This window comes from Clytia hemisphaerica, unplaced genomic scaffold (assembly GCF_902728285.1).
Source record: "Clytia hemisphaerica strain Z4C2 unplaced genomic scaffold, Clytia hemisphaerica genome assembly, whole genome shotgun sequence".
NCBI classification, from domain to species: Eukaryota; Metazoa; Cnidaria; class Hydrozoa; order Leptothecata; family Clytiidae; genus Clytia; species Clytia hemisphaerica.
Genome location: NW_027103334.1, coordinates 562,406 through 581,823, shown reverse-complemented (window position 1 = coordinate 581,823; position 19,418 = coordinate 562,406). Strand labels below are relative to the sequence as shown.

At 33.6% G+C, this 19,418-nt stretch overlaps 1 protein-coding gene across 1 annotated transcript in view; it reads right to left on the bottom strand.

Moving 5' to 3' along the window:
- Positions 1–8,481, bottom strand: part of LOC136816001 (putative leucine-rich repeat-containing protein DDB_G0290503) — a 62,246-nt gene extending 53,765 nt beyond the window's left edge. The window contains exons 1-9 of the mRNA XM_067072425.1: positions 8,474–8,481; positions 6,075–6,146; positions 5,267–5,353; positions 4,505–4,579; positions 4,048–4,125; positions 3,066–3,197; positions 1,845–1,949; positions 1,173–1,235; positions 198–314 (exon numbers count right to left, since the gene is read on the bottom strand). Of these exons, the coding sequence (XP_066928526.1) occupies positions 198–314; positions 1,173–1,235; positions 1,845–1,949; positions 3,066–3,155 (375 nt within the window). The 5' untranslated portion in view covers positions 3,156–3,197; positions 4,048–4,125; positions 4,505–4,579; ... (1 more) ...; positions 6,075–6,146; positions 8,474–8,481. The remainder of the gene's footprint in view (positions 1–197; positions 315–1,172; positions 1,236–1,844; positions 1,950–3,065; positions 3,198–4,047; positions 4,126–4,504; positions 4,580–5,266; positions 5,354–6,074; positions 6,147–8,473) is intronic.
- Positions 8,482–19,418: the final 10,937 nt, after the last annotated feature.

Below are 19,418 nucleotides of genomic sequence, written 5' to 3'. Positions count from 1 at the left end.
GGGAAAAAAGTAGAAGGTTTTGAGAAAATTTGCGAGTTTTAGTCCCATTTAGTGTAACTTTTTCCGTATTTTCCGAAAAGAGTCCCATGTAGGGTCCATTTTTCGAACTTCAGCGGCACACCCCCGTCGGCCGGCAAGGGTAGTACCCCCTCCCCCGGAAAGTTTAGACGCGCGAGGACGAGTCAGGAATAACTTACAAGTCGGTTTTCGGGTGGTGTTTTCTTTCTTCTTTTGACAACGGAAGCGTGTGGATGCTCATCATCTTGAGCATTATCGAGATTTCGATTGGGTGGTTTTGTGCCGGTGAGTTCTAGCTATAGATAAATAGAGTCGTTGTTCTATGAGGATACACTCATTTTTTATAAGAACCATTAGTTTTTAATGAGGTACACTGTTCGTACTTCGTTGGCACGTTTGATAGGCTTTATACCCAATTTGTACTTGACCCTAAATTTTTTTTAATTGAGTAATTCCAGGCTCAGTATTATTCTTAAATTGTTCTTATTTTTTGGCGATAGCCGAAATGAGCCTTATTATTCTTAAAAAATTGCTCTTATAAAATATCAAAAGTGTAGCCTTTAGACTGTATATTGCGGTTAGTTTTCACAAGCACCGGAATAAAACTTTGAAAGGGACGGGGATCCGAGTCGGGAGCCCCCTGCTTGAGACACTGCCACCATAAACCAACCGGCCATAGCCAAATAGCTTAAATGCAAACTAACACATCACTATACATTATGAAGGTTATCAAAGTTTGTAAGAATCTCTAATTGGGGCCCCCAGCGATTTACGTGATTGCGTGAATAATGGGATTTTTTACTTGCGTGAATGCGTGAAAATAAATAAAAAATTGCGTGAATTTATGAATTAGAAAGCTTTGCGTGAACAAAAATTGCGTGAATTGCGAAAAACATTGCGTGAATGCGTGAATTTGGGAAAAAAATTTGCATGATTGCATGAATTGAAGGTCCCCTTGGGGCCTCCTAATTCGATCTTCAAGGGATCAAAAATTTCATTCGGACTACAGAGAGTAATCTAAACTACTTTCCAGGCTGAATGGACGGCAATATGTTAGTTCGATTTACAGAAACGTACGAAAATCCATCCGACCTAACCTAGCCGGGCCAGCCAGCCACCATATAAACAGCCCCTAACTAAGCATTTTACGATACCTCGTTTGAGCTGCTTTCGTTTTCGTCAGAAAAGAAGTATTCTTCGCTGTTGATTGTAATGGACTGAAAATCAATGAAAAACGAAGGTATTGAAATACAGCGTAAGGTTGTCTTTTGGGAATTACCCCGATCGGTTCACGTTCAAAAAGTTTCGGACAAAAAAAAAATATTTTAAACGTAAGCAGACTCAATAAGACCTTAAAACGCTACGTAAACGTATGATATCTTACGTACATAGGAAAAATTCTTCATTAAAAAGTCTCTTTGATAAGAACAATAAAATTCACAGAGACATAAACTTTTAAAACAAAGTTTAAAAAAAATATTCGACCGTGGTATAAATAGCCGTGGTGTATAGGAATTATTCAAATGCCTGTTTTCCTTGCATGTATAGAATAATACAGTGTGTCCAAGAAAAAGTGGAACAGATTTCAATAAAATAAAACCCAAAATAAACTCAAAAAACTCTTATCTCCTAGAGTTTAGAATAAATGAAATGAGATGCAATTTCTTTGTTTAAGCAATATTTAATGCCAAAGAAATCGCGCAAAATTTATGTCAAAAAAAAATTTTTGTATCGGTTTTGATTTTTCTCCTTTTTTCCGGACCCTCTGTATAGATGTACCACTTTTTTGCGGACACACTGCATATGTAGTAAAATCGACCTTTTACCTTTTTCCGACCCCGACTAACGACGTGAGGTAAGAAATCTGTTTTATTTTCATCCTTTGAGTTTGAACCGATATTGCTCCAGAAATTCTCCATCTCAGCTTTGGACTGAAAAAAGCGTAGGTAAAAAAGGTATGTTCGTTAAAAAAATTTTATCAATGGAAAAATGGTTCGTTTGTTGTAGTTTTTGTTGTTGTATTTCTTTTTTTTAAATCTTTCAGTAAAATTCTCTAAGAAAATGAAAGAGATACCTTAACATGGCCAAAACTCGTCATTTGAAAAATTAAAGATTATTTCCGGAGAAACATGACGTTTCTACACTTCAAACCTTCACGATATAGTAAGAATTAATTCCAACGAAGATAAGTTCTTTAAAGGCGCAATATCTCAGATATCATAAGCGAGTTTATGTATTCGAAATAAATCGAGGGAGACGGTATAAAGCAAAGTTGACATCCCTCCAAAATCACCGTCCACTTTGCTCGACGACGGTAAAAACACCAAAATACCGTCGTCTGTTTAGGTGAGCAAAGGCGATATAGAGCCGTACATCGACTATCGACTTTGTTTTGTATCGACTTCACTTACCGTCGCCCTCGATATCCTCCGATACATAAACTCGGTATTATTAGCGACGACTAGTCCGCCATGTTGTTTTCTATTTTTACGTCAAATTTTCGAATTTCAAAACTTTCCATTTTGATGCTGACTGTCTAGCGCAGGGACCACTAATGGCTTTTTGATAGACTTGATAGCGCTGATAAGTGCTAGTTGGTGTAATGTGGCAGACTCCATTTTTGGCTTCGCTTGAGCACTCAACAAATCCTTGCCACTAGAACCAGTCCCTTTTTGGGACAAAAACAAACAGAAAATCGTGACCAAGCCAGGTGAACATTTTCATTAGAGGATGGAGATATTTTTGTATTCTTATTATAGTTTGATAAATTCAAATGAGGTTTTGGAATATATTTTATTGTTTTGTTGTTTTAATGGAACTTATGAAAACGAAACTGATCATTTCCAAGATAATGGAATCCTTAAGTCTACTTTAAAATCACCATCAAAAACAATCAAAAAGCAAAGATCAGTCAGAAATAGACTCTAGTCGGTATTGACGGCAAAAATGGAGAACAGGGTAGACTAGTCAGTTCGAAAGCTTGACACACTTCGTTATTATAGGAAGCCAGATCCAGTCACTTAATTAGATACCAGTGGAAAGCTTACATCTCTGTTATTGACTTGTCTCTTCTTTCTTCGTATAGCGCGATCACGAATTGATGACATTGAGATGACGCCTTCGTTTTGTGCATCCATGAATGATTCCAAAATATTTTCCGCAAGCTCCTCGTTTGCATGCTATATAAAAAGACTGTATAATTATAAAAAATATCAGTCCCTTTTTATGTTTCAATTTTATCTTATCTAATATTTTCAACACTTGCTCTCCTTGAGGTCAGATCTCTGATCTTCACCATATATATAACAAGAAAATCTAAAACTGTTCCCCTTTAATATGAATATTCGATAAACCAATATGAATACATTATATTCGATCGAACACTCCTTCAAAACTTTGCTTCAGCAAATGTCAAATCAACCTCTTTAAGGTCAGCATCAGGGTCAAGTCATACAAACTCATACAAAACCGAACGCAACATAATATTATTTCCTTGAAATAATCAAAAAAGGCCGTAAGTTTTGGACGCAAAATACGTCTTACGCCCACATGCCCCTCTTTTGATAGCTCAACTCGAAGGTAGGGGAGGGAGCCACTCTTTCTACCTGGATTGCTCCACTTTCCATTAGCCATTCTGTCTAATTGCTGAGCACCATTTTTGTACCATATAGGCCATTTCACAGTGTCGCAAAGCGTAATGGGTAATCAGGACCATTGCGAGCTAGTGACGACTTACTATGGTTGAAAATTTTGAAGATTTTTGCGTCTAACCAACAGGAAACCGTTATCGGGCGCAATCAATCCTGATTACCCATGATCCATTTCCACTGTGAAATGGTCTATACGAAGTCTTTAGTTTGACTTGGCCAGGGATAGAAACCACAACCTAGCGCTCCGTAACCAATATGTTATACCTGCATACTACAATTATACAAATACTACAGAATTAATGGTTTTGAGGCTAGGCCTGTTTATTAAGTTGAAATATTCCAGGAAATGATATTTGGGGAAAAACCCACATAACCTTACCTCGGTATTGGTACTGTGCTGATTTCTATTCCGTCTTCTGACAGGCAATGTACTGTAACCTTGAGTCGCGATATCATTCTAATGGATAAGATTTAACAGTTAGAAAAAAAGTTACCTCACATGATGAGAAAGTTATATTTCCCCTACAAGGGAGTGCTCTTCAAAAACATGGAAAATCCAGCGGGTTAGATTTCGTAAAAAGTCAAGGCCCCACACGAAATATCAGGGCATAACGACATACCTAAAAAAATTACAAATGTAGAAGGTATTGAAGAAGATTTCTTCTTGTAATTTTGTCTTTCCGAGAACGGCTTTATCAACATTAATGGAATGGTTATTAAAAGAGTAATAAGTATTTGAAATACCGGGTGTTCAAAAAAAAGTATACAAGCTACTATGGCAACTGTCATTTTTGTTGGTTAACTCGTATAAAAACCCGAAAGAAATTACGAGTTACCTCACTCACTCGTCGAGTAGAATAAGAGTATGGGTCATCAACTTCTTGACGCGTCAAGTTAGGGAGCGATGGGTACTGTAAAAACAATGGGAAAACTTTAAAAGTGTCAATTCAATTAATTTTTTTTTGCAGAGTTCATCACTAAAGTCCAATTGGTCTGTGTGAACACTCTTTTTACCTATCACGTAGTCTATTACAAGGATTAAGCATAATGTTATAAAAATTATTGATTGATGATTTTTTTCCTCGGATTTACCAGGACTGAATTTCATTTCAAAAGTATTTCAACTCAATTCAAAAAATTTTTACACCTTCTCCTCAATTAAGTTTGCTTAGATAGGACTGAAACTTATCACTTGAAGATTAGCCATAATTTAAGGCAAAACTTACATCTAAGAACTCGCTTGAGTGGTTGATTTACCTAATACAAACCCAATAGAATACTAAGTACCCCGTAGGGGGGGACTAGGTTCGCAAAATGACGGGGTGTGCCGCCTGACTAAGTTTTAGGGTTTAAAATCGAGGAAAAAAACCTAACCCTCACCCGGACTTTTTTCTTAAAGTTAAGCCTTTTTAGGGATAAATTTGAGTTGTAAAAGTTGTTGGTTTTTTTGTAACCCTAAGGGGGACTGAAATTTAAACGACCCCTAAGAGAGACTTTGAAGGTCCAAAAAAGGCACCCTTAAGGGCGTCACATACCCGTTCATTCCATCTGCCTAAATACTTTCTCCCCCAGGGAGTGAGTAAAACAAAAGTGTTTACCTCTTCATTTTGTTGTCTTTGATTGTTTTGATTCAAATTTTCAAGATTGTATGAAGCAGGTCGTGTAAAGGAAATATCGTTGAATGGCTGAAATGTAAAAAAACATGAAAGTCATCCTAAATGAATGAATAAAGCTACCTTTGACCAACAATCCTTAAAACTGTTACTGTCATCTACCCCAGGCCCGGCGGAACAACCATTTTTATGGGGAGGCTGAAAGTTCAAAATGAGATAAAATTCGCTAAGAATTTGAGAAAATAATCTCATTTCCTCAAAAGTTGGGGCTGAAGTCTCCCCAGTCTCCTCCCCACTTCCGCCGGGCCTGTATCCTGTAAAATTCATTTTAGAACTATCTTTGACCAACTTTAAAGCAAGTTGCCTGTCTGTTCCTAACTGACATAAATTTCACCAACAGAAAAAATACAAAGAAAAGAAAAGATAACCCAGGTCTTTACAAGGGGATATTTTTAACTTTGGGCTAAGTAAGCTGTGATAATTTCAATCTGTACGCTATATAAGAACATAAAGCTTCGAGGCCCAAAATATAAAGAACAAGTTAAGAGCATTTTAAGGCTTTGTAAAGTCTAAAGAAGTTCAATTTCTTCTAGCAAAATGGTAAAAATAAGAAGAACTTAAGAATACTTTTAAGCCTAATACTCAAAAAGTTTAATAACGATCCGGACGTTTTAAAGATTTTGAATGTTTCAATACAAAAACTAGTGATTGCAGTCCACCCGTCACATAGCGTCACATGGAATCGTCTACCGGCGGACAGAAGGCCACAACTTTTGGGAGAAAATCTTCTTACATCGTCTTGTACATCGATGTTGAAATTTCTTTGTAAACGCCTTCTTATACTACCGCCATTTGTTGGGCGGTCCTAAAACAAAAAGAAAGCATACCGTATACTAATTATTTCGATTTTAGGAGGGGCGTTTATTCGAGGGGGTGTTCAAAAGAAGGGGGCGTTTATTCGAAGTAATACGGTATATTCGCTATAACCTTGATACTATCCCTTTAGGGACCTGGATGACAGTCGAAAAAATCTTGTATTTACAGTTTTTCTAGTTCATAACCCGTTATACACCTTTTCGACAGTAGCCGCCAATTGCCGCGCAGGCATTTTTTTGTCCGTTTTACCACCCTAAAACCGTCCCAGTCTTTTTTTCTCGACTAAAGACAATAGGAAAAAGTGTAAAAAAAGGATTGGATCGAGTTTAGGGTGGTAAATTAAATAACAAAGTGGCACGTGCCTGACCGCGCGATTACGGTCGAAAAGGAGTATAATTGCAGTATACTTGTTCTTTTTTTTTCTTTTCTTTTTACTTGCCCGCGCACAGGATCACAGGAAATCTTTTAACTGACTAAAGTTTTGACGCATTAATGGTATCATGGGATCGAACTTGAAATACTGTTGAGTGCACTTAAGAATTTCACCAAATAAAATTTGCTGCAGGTTATGCCGTGATAAAAAATCTATTAGGGGTTGGTGTTTATTAGCATTTGCTATTTCATTGTAATTTTATCTTAACCCTAGCTGTTACCTTATTACAGGAATATTACTAGTCGTTTTATTAACACGAATTGAAAATTTTCGTGTTAATAAAAACCCCCTTAATCAAAACCAGCCGCTGTTTCCTTGAAAAAGCAGAAAAATTCGTGTTAATTTCAGATCGTGCAAATTTCAAGGCCGTTAAATACTTACCTAGTATAATATTTATGTAATAAGGTATTTTTTAAACCAACGTGAAATAAAGATATAATAGAATATACAATATTATGAAAGGAACACACACGGGGAACGAAAAATTTGTTCGAGCATGGAAGATTCGAGTTTTCATGAAGGAGTTTTGGAAGAGTTTGCCAAGCGAATGAGCTAGGAAATTTGTCAAGGTCAAGATGAAATTCAAACCACGAAGGCTAGAGGTATGTATGAAAGTAGTCGAAGGATTATTTCATTGTCAAACGCGAAAAAAGATCAAAAGGATCACTCCCTAACTTCAAACTTTAAAATATTCTTTGATTTCAAAATGGGCACACACAACCCGCCTTAGAAAAAAATCCAACTTAGTTTTTTATTCTAGTATAGGGTAAAAAAAGTGAAAAAAACAGGGCGGCATGAGTCGCGGTACTCCTTGGTCCAGCAGTACTGCAATTCAAGATCGAAAAATTGAGAGGTCTCATATATGCTGCCACTGAAACGTACTGGGTTTACAGTAAAGTTTATTTTCAAATTCTATATTGAGACAATAAATCAAATTTCACCTTAAAGTCAGGACCATTTTGACGATCATGAAAATTCCGAAAATCATTATTTTCGCCCATCAAACATTCGCAAGTCTTATCAAAAAGATTTTATCAACAAAATTATTCCTTGATAATAAAAATCACATCAATTAACTCTTCCAAGAAAAATCAATTAAAAATAATTTACCAAATTTATCCCAATATCATTGGTTAATAAAGTAAAAAAACACTAAAACCACGTTAAAATTCAAGAAAATGAAATCAAAAATTTTTATCTCTAATTTATAAAAAATTCTCTGACATCTTTCGTGATACGAGTTGTTAAAATCATACTCACAATAAATTCAACATTTTTAAACAGGACCCAAGCATAGTCATTGGGCCGGAAAATTAAGAAAAGCAAAGTTGTCAAAAAAACATTGAGAGACAAAAGAATTAAACCTATTAGAATTTTCAAAATCAGCTTATAAGCGTTTCATAGTTATTAGTAACGGGCTTAGCTTGCATGAACAAAACATCATTCTCTCAAACTTTTCTTGAGATGATTTATAACAACATGGACTATTTGATTTTCGGGCAGTTCTTTTCATTCAATATAGTAGGGGGCCAAGCCTTGGGTCCCGTGACATCTTTTCTACGACCTAGCCATTTTTAGTCTATTCAAAAGAACAGTATACTGTATTACAAGATATTTTTGAGAGGGAGGACGCAGATTAGGCCCGGGAAAACTTTTTATGACCAAAATAGTGACGCCATAGGCAAAACTGCAAGGGTAAAGAAATAGCTTATTTTCAAAAGTCAAAATAAAAGGAAATGATTGGTACCATCTGAAAGAGCATGAAATTCTAAACAGAAAAATGTATTACAACAACTCTCTGTCTAAAACACACAAAGAAATACAGCCACAGTAATAATGGCTCCATATTCGTTGTATAAGAAGTCGCAAAATCATATTTTTACCTCGTTTAATCAGCTGTATTCCAAACAATATATTTTTGGAGGTACATCTGTCATTCTTTGTAAAATTCCTAAAAAAGAAATGTTTTCGTCAGGTGACGGGTATGTCCTAGCAAATAATCCGAAATAGGAAAATAGAAAAGTCTAACCAATAACCATGATGTTATGACACATTTTTAAACCTTTAGAGAGATTTAAAGACAAAAAATAGTCGGGCAATTTCTAAATTTGTAATCTTGACATATGGAAAGGGAATTATTTGAATTTTAAAGGACATTAATTTTTAGGTGTGTAAAAGATCGATCTAAATTTTTACAATCCGTCCTCCGCAGGTTAAATTTTAAGGAATGCTAAACTGTAAGTAAGTCTGCGACCACAGCCGGAAGCAACCCGAAGGCTCCTCTTTCGAAAGCTGTCTACTCGAAGGTAGGGGAGGGCGCCACTCTTTCTCCCTGGATTGCTCCACTTACCTTACCCTTGATCCTTCTTTTAATTGCTGAGCATCAAGCAGAGAGGCATCAAATACCATTTTGGGAATCTTTGGTATGACCCGGCAGGGGGTTGAACCCACAACCTTGCGTACCGTAGCCAAATGCTCTACCACTGCACTACGGTCGCTCTACGGTGTTCACGGTACGAATTTTGTTCATATGAAAAAGCCCATTTTCTATGTGTGATCTAAAACATCGCGGGGTGTCCAATTCGCCGAAGTATACAGAGGCTGAAAATGATGTTTTTTCTATCTCCCTAACTGTCATACAAGTGCTAAGGTATAAAAAATGAATACATTTTCGTCACACAAGAAGTCACAAATTAATGGCTTTCACTCAGATGGTTTACCTCATTCTATTGGCTACTAGACCAGCTCCTGAGTGCGGGGTAGCACCACCTAGGGGGGTCCTAAATTACAATACGATTTTCGTGTTGCTTAACATCTCTAGTTTATGGAATCGAAAGGTAAATAGCGTTTAGAGGGGGCTTTTGGTCTCCAGAGGGTCTGAAGTACGGGGTCCTAAAACGCCAGGGTAAGGAATTACTATGGAAATATTTCAGTTTGTGACGTCATTATCGGCAATTTTGAGGGTTTCAGTGGGTAAAAAGTGCTACTTTTGTCAAATTTTCACCTATTTCGACCATAAAAACTTATGGAAGAGCCCATAAATGCTCAAAAACCCCAAGAAAAAGTGGAAAACTTTAGACTTTATCAAAATCATGAAAAACTTCAGTTTGTGAGGTCATTATTGGCAATTTTTAGCGTTTCACGGGGTAAAAGTTGATATTTTTTGTCCATTTTTCACCTGCTTTGACCATTTAATCCCATCTGAAGAGCTCAAAAAATTTCATAAATTTTCAAAAACTCCGAGAAAAAAGTGGAAAAAAGATGGACTTTATCAATATCATAGAAATCTTTCAGGTTGTGACGTCATCACAGACGATTTATTTGAGCAGGCAAAAATTGCTGTTTTTCTCCATTTTTATTTTTTCATAAAAGTCATAAATTTAAGTCAAGTCATATAATATTTGGAATTAGAAGTGGCTTAAATTCGACGAATTCCAAGAGGTAACAGTTTAAAAGGAATATAGTTTATGATGCAATCGATGCCGATGATATTGTAGCGCGGGAATTCCAATATCACAAGCACTGTTTAAGGAATTTTTCTCGGAAAAGGAAAAGTGAAGAACCAGAAACAACTGAAATTCTTTACCAGCCGAAATGTTTAAAATGTATAAAACAACTGAAGAAGCGGTAAGTCACGTTTCGTCATTACAGTCTTATTCTTGTTTGTATTTCGAAATCTGCTGAAAGGCAACAGAATATTTGTTCAAATTACAGGAAATCAAATGTGGATCTAAGTTTGTAGCCCTTTAACCCGTCGTGATGCTCAAAAGTAGATTCAATAAAACTTAGAACTACGTAATCTCAATTGCTTTTCATGTATCTTCAAGGTTCGGGTAGGTTGCTCTATATGACGATTATTCTCTAAAGTCTCAAATCATCATTTAAGGAAACTCAAGCAAGACTTTGAGGCAGTTACGAAATACGTTGACGATGAAATAATTGGCAACGGTAAAGTGGTTTCGATGAAAACTTTACAAGATATTCATGGAACTGGTCATGATTGTCGCTATTGTCATAAACTAAAACAACACTTGAAAGAAAAATATGCTGATGATATTGCATTTTTTCAAGTTAAGCAACAATGTGTTAAGGTTGTACTGGGAACAAATAATTGGACGGAGTTCCTGAGTTTCATGACTGATACTGTTTGTAAGAAGTTACACGCCGACTCTCGCGCCGACTCAGATCAGATTTGTTGAACTGGTGAAAATAGTCGGCCACTGACTATTGAAAGTGTCAGGGAAGAGTATGGCGAACCCCTACATCAGTCCAACTATTTCTGTCATGTGTATTGAAGGATAACGACGTTAGTCGTTAGAAAGGCAATACGTATACTCTGTCACGATTGGTAGAATCGTTTACCACTGATCTTGTCAACGCCGTCAGTAGAGGAAAAGCATTCACAACATGACGGGTCAGAAAGCACCAGTAAGGATTATGAATAAACTTGGACACTCAATAAGTTACACTAAAGTTTTTGACATCGAAGCCTCTTTAGCAGAGCACGTAGTTGAAAAAGCTGAAAATTTTAATGTCTTACTTTTGTTACCAGAAGACGAAGAAACTATTGGGCCTTTTTTTAATAAATCACACTTTTTGAAATTACGTTTTTCTTGATTTTGGCGAGTTTTAGTGGCAGCCTTCCTAAAATCGAATTTTGTTCATGTTTACCAAAGAAAACGCTAAAGTTAGCATTTTACCTAATTTTGAATTTTTATGGCAAAAAAACCGTTTTTTCTGTCGGATGTACGCGTACGTCCAACAGATATTTGAGCCTCAATAGCGAAATACTTGGTATATACCTGTAAGCCAAATTTGATACCACCGAAACTACTAAACGAAATCTTTCAGAAAATATATATTTTGAAAGGTAACACTTTTCCCTCGTTCCAGGATTCGATAAACCAAAACCGGTACGCGTCCGACAGGGTACGTCCGACAGTCGACTCAAATTTTTGATGAGCCATTAGACTTATTCATGAACAGAAAAGTTTATATAGTTAACTCAATTCAAGTGTCGAAAGACTAATTTTCATGGAACTGTATCACTCTTGGGTTAATGTCTCTATCCATTTTGAGTGCAGGAAACCTCAAAGTTGCAAATCAAATCCAAATCAAAAGAGGTGGTAATTTTTGCCCCCCCCCCTGAAATGCTGAAAAAATGATAGTGGTGACGTCACAACCTGAACCTTTTATAATATTGATGAAGTCCACAATCATTCACTAATTTGAAGACTTTTTAAGCTCCCTTCAATGTGTTTAAATGATCAAAATAGGTGAAAAAGGGGCAAAAATAGCAATTTTTACCCCCTAAAACCCTAAAAATTGTCAATGATGACGTCACAAACTTAGATTTTTCATGATTTTGATAGAGTCCAACATTTTTCCATATTTTTATGGAGTTTTTGAGGATTTATTGAGCCCTTCAATGGGTTTAAATTACCAAAATAGATGAAAAATGGGCAAAAATAGCAATTTTTACCCCCTGAAACCCTAAAAATTGCCCATGATTACGTCACAAACTGAAATTTTTTCATGATGTTGATAGAATTCAACGTTTTCTATATCTTTAAGGAGTTTTTGAATATTGCGAAGTTTTCAAATTGGTCTAAATGGTCAAAACAGGCCAAAAATAGGCAAAAATGGCTGTTTTTTGCCCATTTTTGTTCAGGCAAACCCCCGGAAATTTCTTTTCGAAAATTTTTTTTCTTTCAAATAGTTGTTCTACTTATTCTGAGTATTTCTGCAAAATTTCAAGTCATTTTCTTGGCTAGTTCAAAAGATATTGTCTGATGTTGTTGACAGGAAAACGGCTTCTCCATAGTAATTCCTTACCCTGGCGCTTTAGGACCCCCTACTTCAGACCCTCTGGAGACCAAAAGCCCCATCTAAACGCTATTTACCTTTCGATTCCATAAACTAGAGATGTTAAGCAACACGAAAATCGTATTGTAATTTAGGACCCCCCTAGGTGGTGCTACCCCGCACTCAGGAGCTGGTCTATACCTTATTACACGAATATTACTAGTCATTTTAACACGAATTGAAAGATTTCGTGTTAATAAAAAGGCCCTTAATTAAAACCAGCCATTGTTTCCTTGAAAAAGCAGAAAAATACGTGTTAATTTCAGATCGTGTAAATTTCAAGGCCGTTGAATACTTACCAAGTAATATTCGTGATATAGGTATATTTCTTGGGTACATCTGCCATTCTTTGCTAACTTCCTGAAAACAAAAAATATCATTATAATCACCAAGTTTGTAAGAAATTAATTAAGAACTCGTGACATAGACAGCATTTCTTGTCGGAATTATTTGAAGTATGAAGAATGATGTGTGCGTACTCATTTTTATCGACATCGATTTTAATATCCAAAACCAATTGGCAAGGGCAAATTTCTCTTTTAAATCACAAGTCATTGATAAGTTTCTAATAAAGTTGGTGCTTATAAGAAAAATAAATATTAAGCTGATCAAGAAGAAAAACTTGATTGCTTTGAAAGAACCAATTGAAAAAACCCATTTTTTCTCTAAAATCACAAGTCATTTATAAGTTTCTAATAAAGTTGGTGCTTATAAGAAAACTAAATATTAAGCTCCAAGCAGAAAAACTTGATTGCTTTGAAAGAACCAATCGAAAAAACCCATTTTTTCTTAAAATCACAAGTTATTGATAAGTTTCTACTAAAGTTGGTGCTTATAAGAAAATAAATATTAAGCTGATCAAGAAGAAAAAACTTGATGTTTGAAAGAAACCAATCGAAAAAACCCATTTTTTTTCTCTAAATCACAAGTCATTTATAATTTCTAATAAAGTTGGTGCTTATAAGAAAACTAAATATTAAGCTGATCAGAAGAAAAACTTGATTGCTTTGAAAGAACCAATCGAAAAAACCCATTTTTTCTTAAAATCACAAGTTATTGATAAGTTTCTAATAAAGTTGGTGCTTATAAGAAAACTAAATATTAAGCTCCAAGCAGAAAAACTTGATTGCCTTGAAAGAACGAATATCGCCAAAAATCATTTTTCCTTTAAAATCACAAGTTATTGATAAGTTTCTAATAAAGTTGGTGCTTATAAGAAAAATAAATATTAAGCTGATCAAGAAGAAAAACTTGATTGCTTTGAAAGAACCAATCGAAAAAACCCATTTTTTCTCTAAAATCACAAGTCATTTATAAGTTTCTAATAAAGTTGGTGCTTATAAGAAAAATAAATATTAAGCTGATCAAGAAGAAGAAAAACTTGATTGCTTTGAAAGAAAACCAATCGAAAAAACCCATTTTTTCTTAAAATCACAAGTTATTGATAAGTTTCTAATAAAGTTGGTGCTTATAAGAAAACTAAAATATTAAGCTGATCAAGAAGAAAAACTTGATTGCTTTGAAAGAACCAATCGAAAAAACCCATTTTTTCTTAAAATCACAAGTTATTGATAAGTTTCTAATAAAGTTGGTGCTTATAAGAAAACTAAATATTAAGCTCCAAGCAGAAAAACTTGATTGCTTTGAAAGAACCAATCGAAAAAACCCATTTTTTCTTAAAATCACAAGTTATTGATAAGTTTCTAATAAAGTTGGTGCTTATAAGAAAAATAAATATTAAGCTGATCAAGAAGAAAAACTTGATTGCTTTGAAAGAACCAATCGAAAAAACCCATTTTTTCTCTAAAATCACAAGTCATTTATAAGTTTCTAATAAAGTTGGTGCTTATAACAAAACTAAATATTAAGCTCCAAGCAGAAAAACTTGATTGCTTTGAAAGAACCAATCGAAAAAACCCATTTTTTCTTAAAATCACAAGTTATTGATAAGTTTCTAATAAAGTTGGTGCTTATAAGAAAACTAAATATTAAGCTCCAAGCAGAAAAACTTGATTGCCTTGAAAGAACCAATCGAAAAAACCCATTTTTTCTTAAAATCACAAGTCATTTATAAGTTTCTAATAAAGTTGGTGCTTATAAGAAAAATAAATATTAAGCTCCAAGCAGAAAAACTTGATTGCTTTGAAAGAACCAATCGAAAAAACCCATTTTTTTTTAAAATCACCAAGTATTGATAAGTTTCTAATAAAGTTGGTGCTTATAAGAAAACTAAATATTAAGCTCCAAGCAGAAAAACTTGATTGCCTTGAAAGAACGAATATCGCCAAAAATCATTTTTCCTTAAAATCACAAGTTATTGATAAGTTTCTAATAAAGTTGGTGCTTATAAGAAAAATAAATATTAAGCTGATCAAGAAGAAAAACTTGATTGCTTTGAAAGAACCAATCGAAAAAACCCATTTTTTCTTAAAATCACAAGTTATTGATAAGTTTCTAATAAAGTTGGTGCTTATAAGAAAACTAAATATTAAGCTGATCAAGAAGAAAAACTTGATTGCTTTGAAAGAACCAATCGAAAAAAACCCATTTTTTCTTACAATCACAAGTTATTGATAAGTTTCTAATAAAGTTGGTGCTTATAAGAAAACTAAATATTAAGCTGATCAAGAAGAAAAACTTGATTGCTTTGAAAGAACCAATCGAAAAAACCCATTTTTTCTTAAAATCACAAGTTATTGATAAGTTTCTAATAAAGTTGGTGCTTATAAGAAAACTAAATATTAAGCTCCAAGCAGAAAAACTTGATTGCTTTGAAAGAACCAATCGAAAAAACCCATTTTTTCTTAAAATCACAAGTTATTGATAAGTTTCTAATAAAGTTGGTGCTTATAAGAAAAATAAATATTAAGCTGATCAAGAAGAAAAACTTGATTGCTTTGAAAGAACCAATCGAAAAAACCCATTTTTTCTCTAAAATCACAAGTCATTTATAAGTTTCTAATAAAGTTGGTGCTTATAACAAAACTAAATATTAAGCTCTGCAAGAAAGCAGAAAGAAAACTTGATTGCTTTGAAAGAACCAATCGAAAAAACCCATTTTTTCTTAAAATCACAAGTTATTGATAAGTTTCTAATAAAGTTGGTGCTTATAAGAAAACTAAATATTAAGCTCCAAGCAGAAAAACTTGATTGCCTTGAAAGAACCAATCGAAAAAACCCATTTTTTCTTAAAATCACAAGTCATTTATAAGTTTCTAATAAAGTTGGTGCTTATAAGAAAAATAAATATTAAGCTCCAAGCAGAAAAACTTGATTGCTTTGAAAGAACCAATCGAAAAAACCCATTTTTTCTTAAAATCACAAGTTATTGATAAGTTTCTAATAAAGTTGGTGCTTATAAGAAAACTAAATATTAAGCTCCAAGCAGAAAAACTTGATTGCCTTGAAAGAACGAATATCGCCAAAAATCATTTTTCCTTTAAAATCACAAGTTATTGATAAGTTTCTAATAAAGTTGGTGCTTATAAGAAAAATAAATATTAAGCTGATCAAGAAGAAAAACTTGATTGCTTTGAAAGAACCAATCGAAAAAACCCATTTTTTCTTAAAATCACAAGTTATTGATAAGTTTCTAATAAAGTTGGTGCTTATAAGAAAACTAAATATTAAGCTGATCAAGAAGAAAAACTTGATTGCTTTGAAAGAACCAATCGAAAAAACCCATTTTTTCTCTAAAATCACAAGTCATTTATAAGTTTCTAATAAAGTTGGTGCTTATAAGAAAACTAAATATTAAGCTGATCAAGAAGAAAAACTTGATTGCTTTGAAAGAACCAATCGAAAAAACCCATTTTTTCTTAAAATCACAAGTTATTGATAAGTTTCTAATAAAGTTGGTGCTTATAAGAAAACTAAATATTAAGCTGATCAAGAGAAAAACTTGATTGCTTTGAAAGAACCAATCGAAAAAACCCATTTTTTCTTAAAATCACAAGTTATTGATAAGTTTCTAATAAAGTTGGTGCTTATAAGAAAACTAAATATTAAGCTCCAAGCAGAAAAACTTGATTGCCTTGAAAGAACGAATATCGCCAAAAATCATTTTTCCTTAAAATCACAAGTTATTGATAAGTTTCTAATAAAGTTGGTGCTTATAAGAAAAATAAATATTAAGCTGATCAAGAAGAAAAACTTGATTGCTTTGAAAGAACCAATCGAAAAAAACCCATTTTTTCTTAAAATCACAAGTTATTGATAAGTTTCTAATAAAGTTGGTGCTTATAAGAAAACTAAATATTAAGCTGATCAAGAAGAAAAACTTGATTGCTTTGAAAGAACCAATCGAAAAAACCCATTTTTTCTTAAAATCACAAGTTATTGATAAGTTTCTAATAAAGTTGGTGCTTATAAGAAAACTAAATATTAAGCTCCAAGCAGAAAAACTTGATTGCCTTGAAAGAACGAATATCGCCAAAAATCATTTTTCCTTAAAATCACAAGTTATTGATAAGTTTCTAATAAAGTTGGTGCTTATAAGAAAAATAAATATTAAGCTGATCAAGAAGAAAAACTTGATTGCTTTGAAAGAACCAATCGAAAAAACCCATTTTTTCTTAAAATCACAAGTTATTGATAAGTTTCTAATAAAGTTGGTGCTTATAAGAAAACTAAATATTAAGCTGATCAAGAAGAAAAACTTGATTGCTTTGAAAGAACCAATTGAAAAAAACCCATTTTTTCTCTAAAATCACAAGTCATTTATAAATTTCTAATAAAGTTGGTGCTTATAAGAAAACTAAATATTAAGCTCCAAGCAGAAAAACTTGATTGCTTTGAAAGAACCAATCGAAAAAACCCATTTTTTCTTAAAATCACAAGTTATTGATAAGTTTCTAATAAAGTTGGTGCTTATAAGAAAAATAAATATTAAGCTGATCAAGAAGAAAAACTTGATTGCTTTGAAAGAACCAATTGAAAAAACCCATTTTTTCTTAAAATCACAAGTCATTTATAAGTTTCTAATAAAGTTGGTGCTTATAAGAAAACTAAATATTAAGCTCCAAGCAGAAAAACTTGATTGCTTTGAAAGAACGAATATCGCCAAAAAACAATTTTCCTTTAAAATCACAAGTTATTGATAAGTTTCTAATAAAGTTGGTGCTTATAAGAAAACTAAATATTAAGCTCCAAGCAGAAAAACTTGATTGCTTTGAAAGAAGAACCAATCGAAAAAAAACCCATTTTTTCTTAAAATCACAAGTTATTGATAAGTTTCTAATAAAGTTGGTGCTTATAAGAAAAATAAATATTAAGCTGATCAAGAAGAAAAACTTGATTGCTTTGAAAGAACCAATCGAAAGAACCAATCGAAAAAACCCATTTTTTCTCTAAATTCACAAGTCATTTATAAGTTTCTAATAAAGTTGGTGCTTATAAGAAAAATAAATATTAAGCTCCAAGCAGAAAAACTTGATTGCTTTGAAAGAACCAATCGAAAAACCCATTTTTTCTTAAAATCACAAGTTATTGATAAGTTTCTAATAAAGTTGGTGCTTATAAGAAAACTAAATATTAAGCTCCAAGCAGAAAAACTTGATTGCCTTGAAAGAACGAATATCGCCAAAAATCAATTTTCCTTAAAATCACAAGTTATTGATAAGTTTCTAATAAAGTTGGTGCTTATAAGAAAACTAAATATTAAGCTCCAAGCAGAAAAACTTGATTGCCTTGAAAGAACGAATATCGCCAAAAATCATTTTTCCTTAAAATCACAAGTTATTGATAAGTTTCTAATAAAGTTGGTGCTTATAAGAAAACTAAATATTAAGCTCCAAGGAGAAAAACTTGATTGCCTTGAAAGAACGAATATCGCCAAAAATCATTTTTCCTTTAAAATCACAAGTTATTGATAAGTTTCTAATAAAGTTGGTGCTTATAAGAAAACTAAATATTAAGCTCCAAGCAGAAAAACTTGATTGCCTTGAAAGAACGAATATCGCCAAAAATCATTTTTCCTTAAAATCACAAGTTATTGATAAGTTTCTAATAAAGTTGGTGCTTATAAGAAAACTAAATATTAAGCTCCAAGCAGAAAAACTCGATTGCTTTGAAAGAATGAATATCGCCAAAAATCATTTTTCCTTTAAAATCACAAGTTATTGATAAGTTTCTTTATAAGGATGGTGCTAAAAGAGTAAGTACATTATGCTCATCTTGAACACTAACAGCATCTCCAGAATGATTCATCAGAACCATCAACGAACCATCAACCATTCTATAACATTCACCCTAGCCATCCTTACCAGTTTCAGATTCACTACAATCATGGTCAAAATATATTGAGATTTTAGTATATTTTAACGTTTTTCAGAGAATTGCTATTTGAGCACTTCCACTTTCTTTCATTGAATATTTCGATTTTGGAGGGGTTCGGTGGCTTCTAGACTATATTCACCTGGAACATTTTTGAGCTTTTTAGATCCTGAGATCCTAAAGTCTTAAGTCTCGTGTTAAAACTCAGAGTTAAAACTTTACTTTCCAACTGTAGTTTAACGCGCTCAAAATGATTTGTGGTGTTTAAAATTTCGCGGCGAAATCCCCTGTCTTAAATATTTTGTCCATGATTGTACTTTCTAAAAGCCTGGAGCTGTTTATTGTGTAGACTAAGAAAACACTTGGTTTCAAAAAAACATACTATTTGAAATAGTTTAATGATGTATTGTTTATAAAAATTAAATGATCTGATCTTTCTTAGCTCTTTGTTCCCTATCTCTTGACCAAAAACGTTTGTGCCTTGCCTTATAAATGAGCCTCTCACTTTTGTTTTCAGCCTCCCGCCTCCCACTTTCGTTTTCAGCCTCCCGCCTCCCACTTTCGATTTTAGCCTCCCGCCTCCCACTTTTGATTTTAGCCACCCGCCTCCCACTTTCGTTTTCAGCCTCCCGCCTCCCACTTTCGATTTCAGCCTCCTGGCTCCCGGCTCCCGGTTCAGCCTCCCGACTC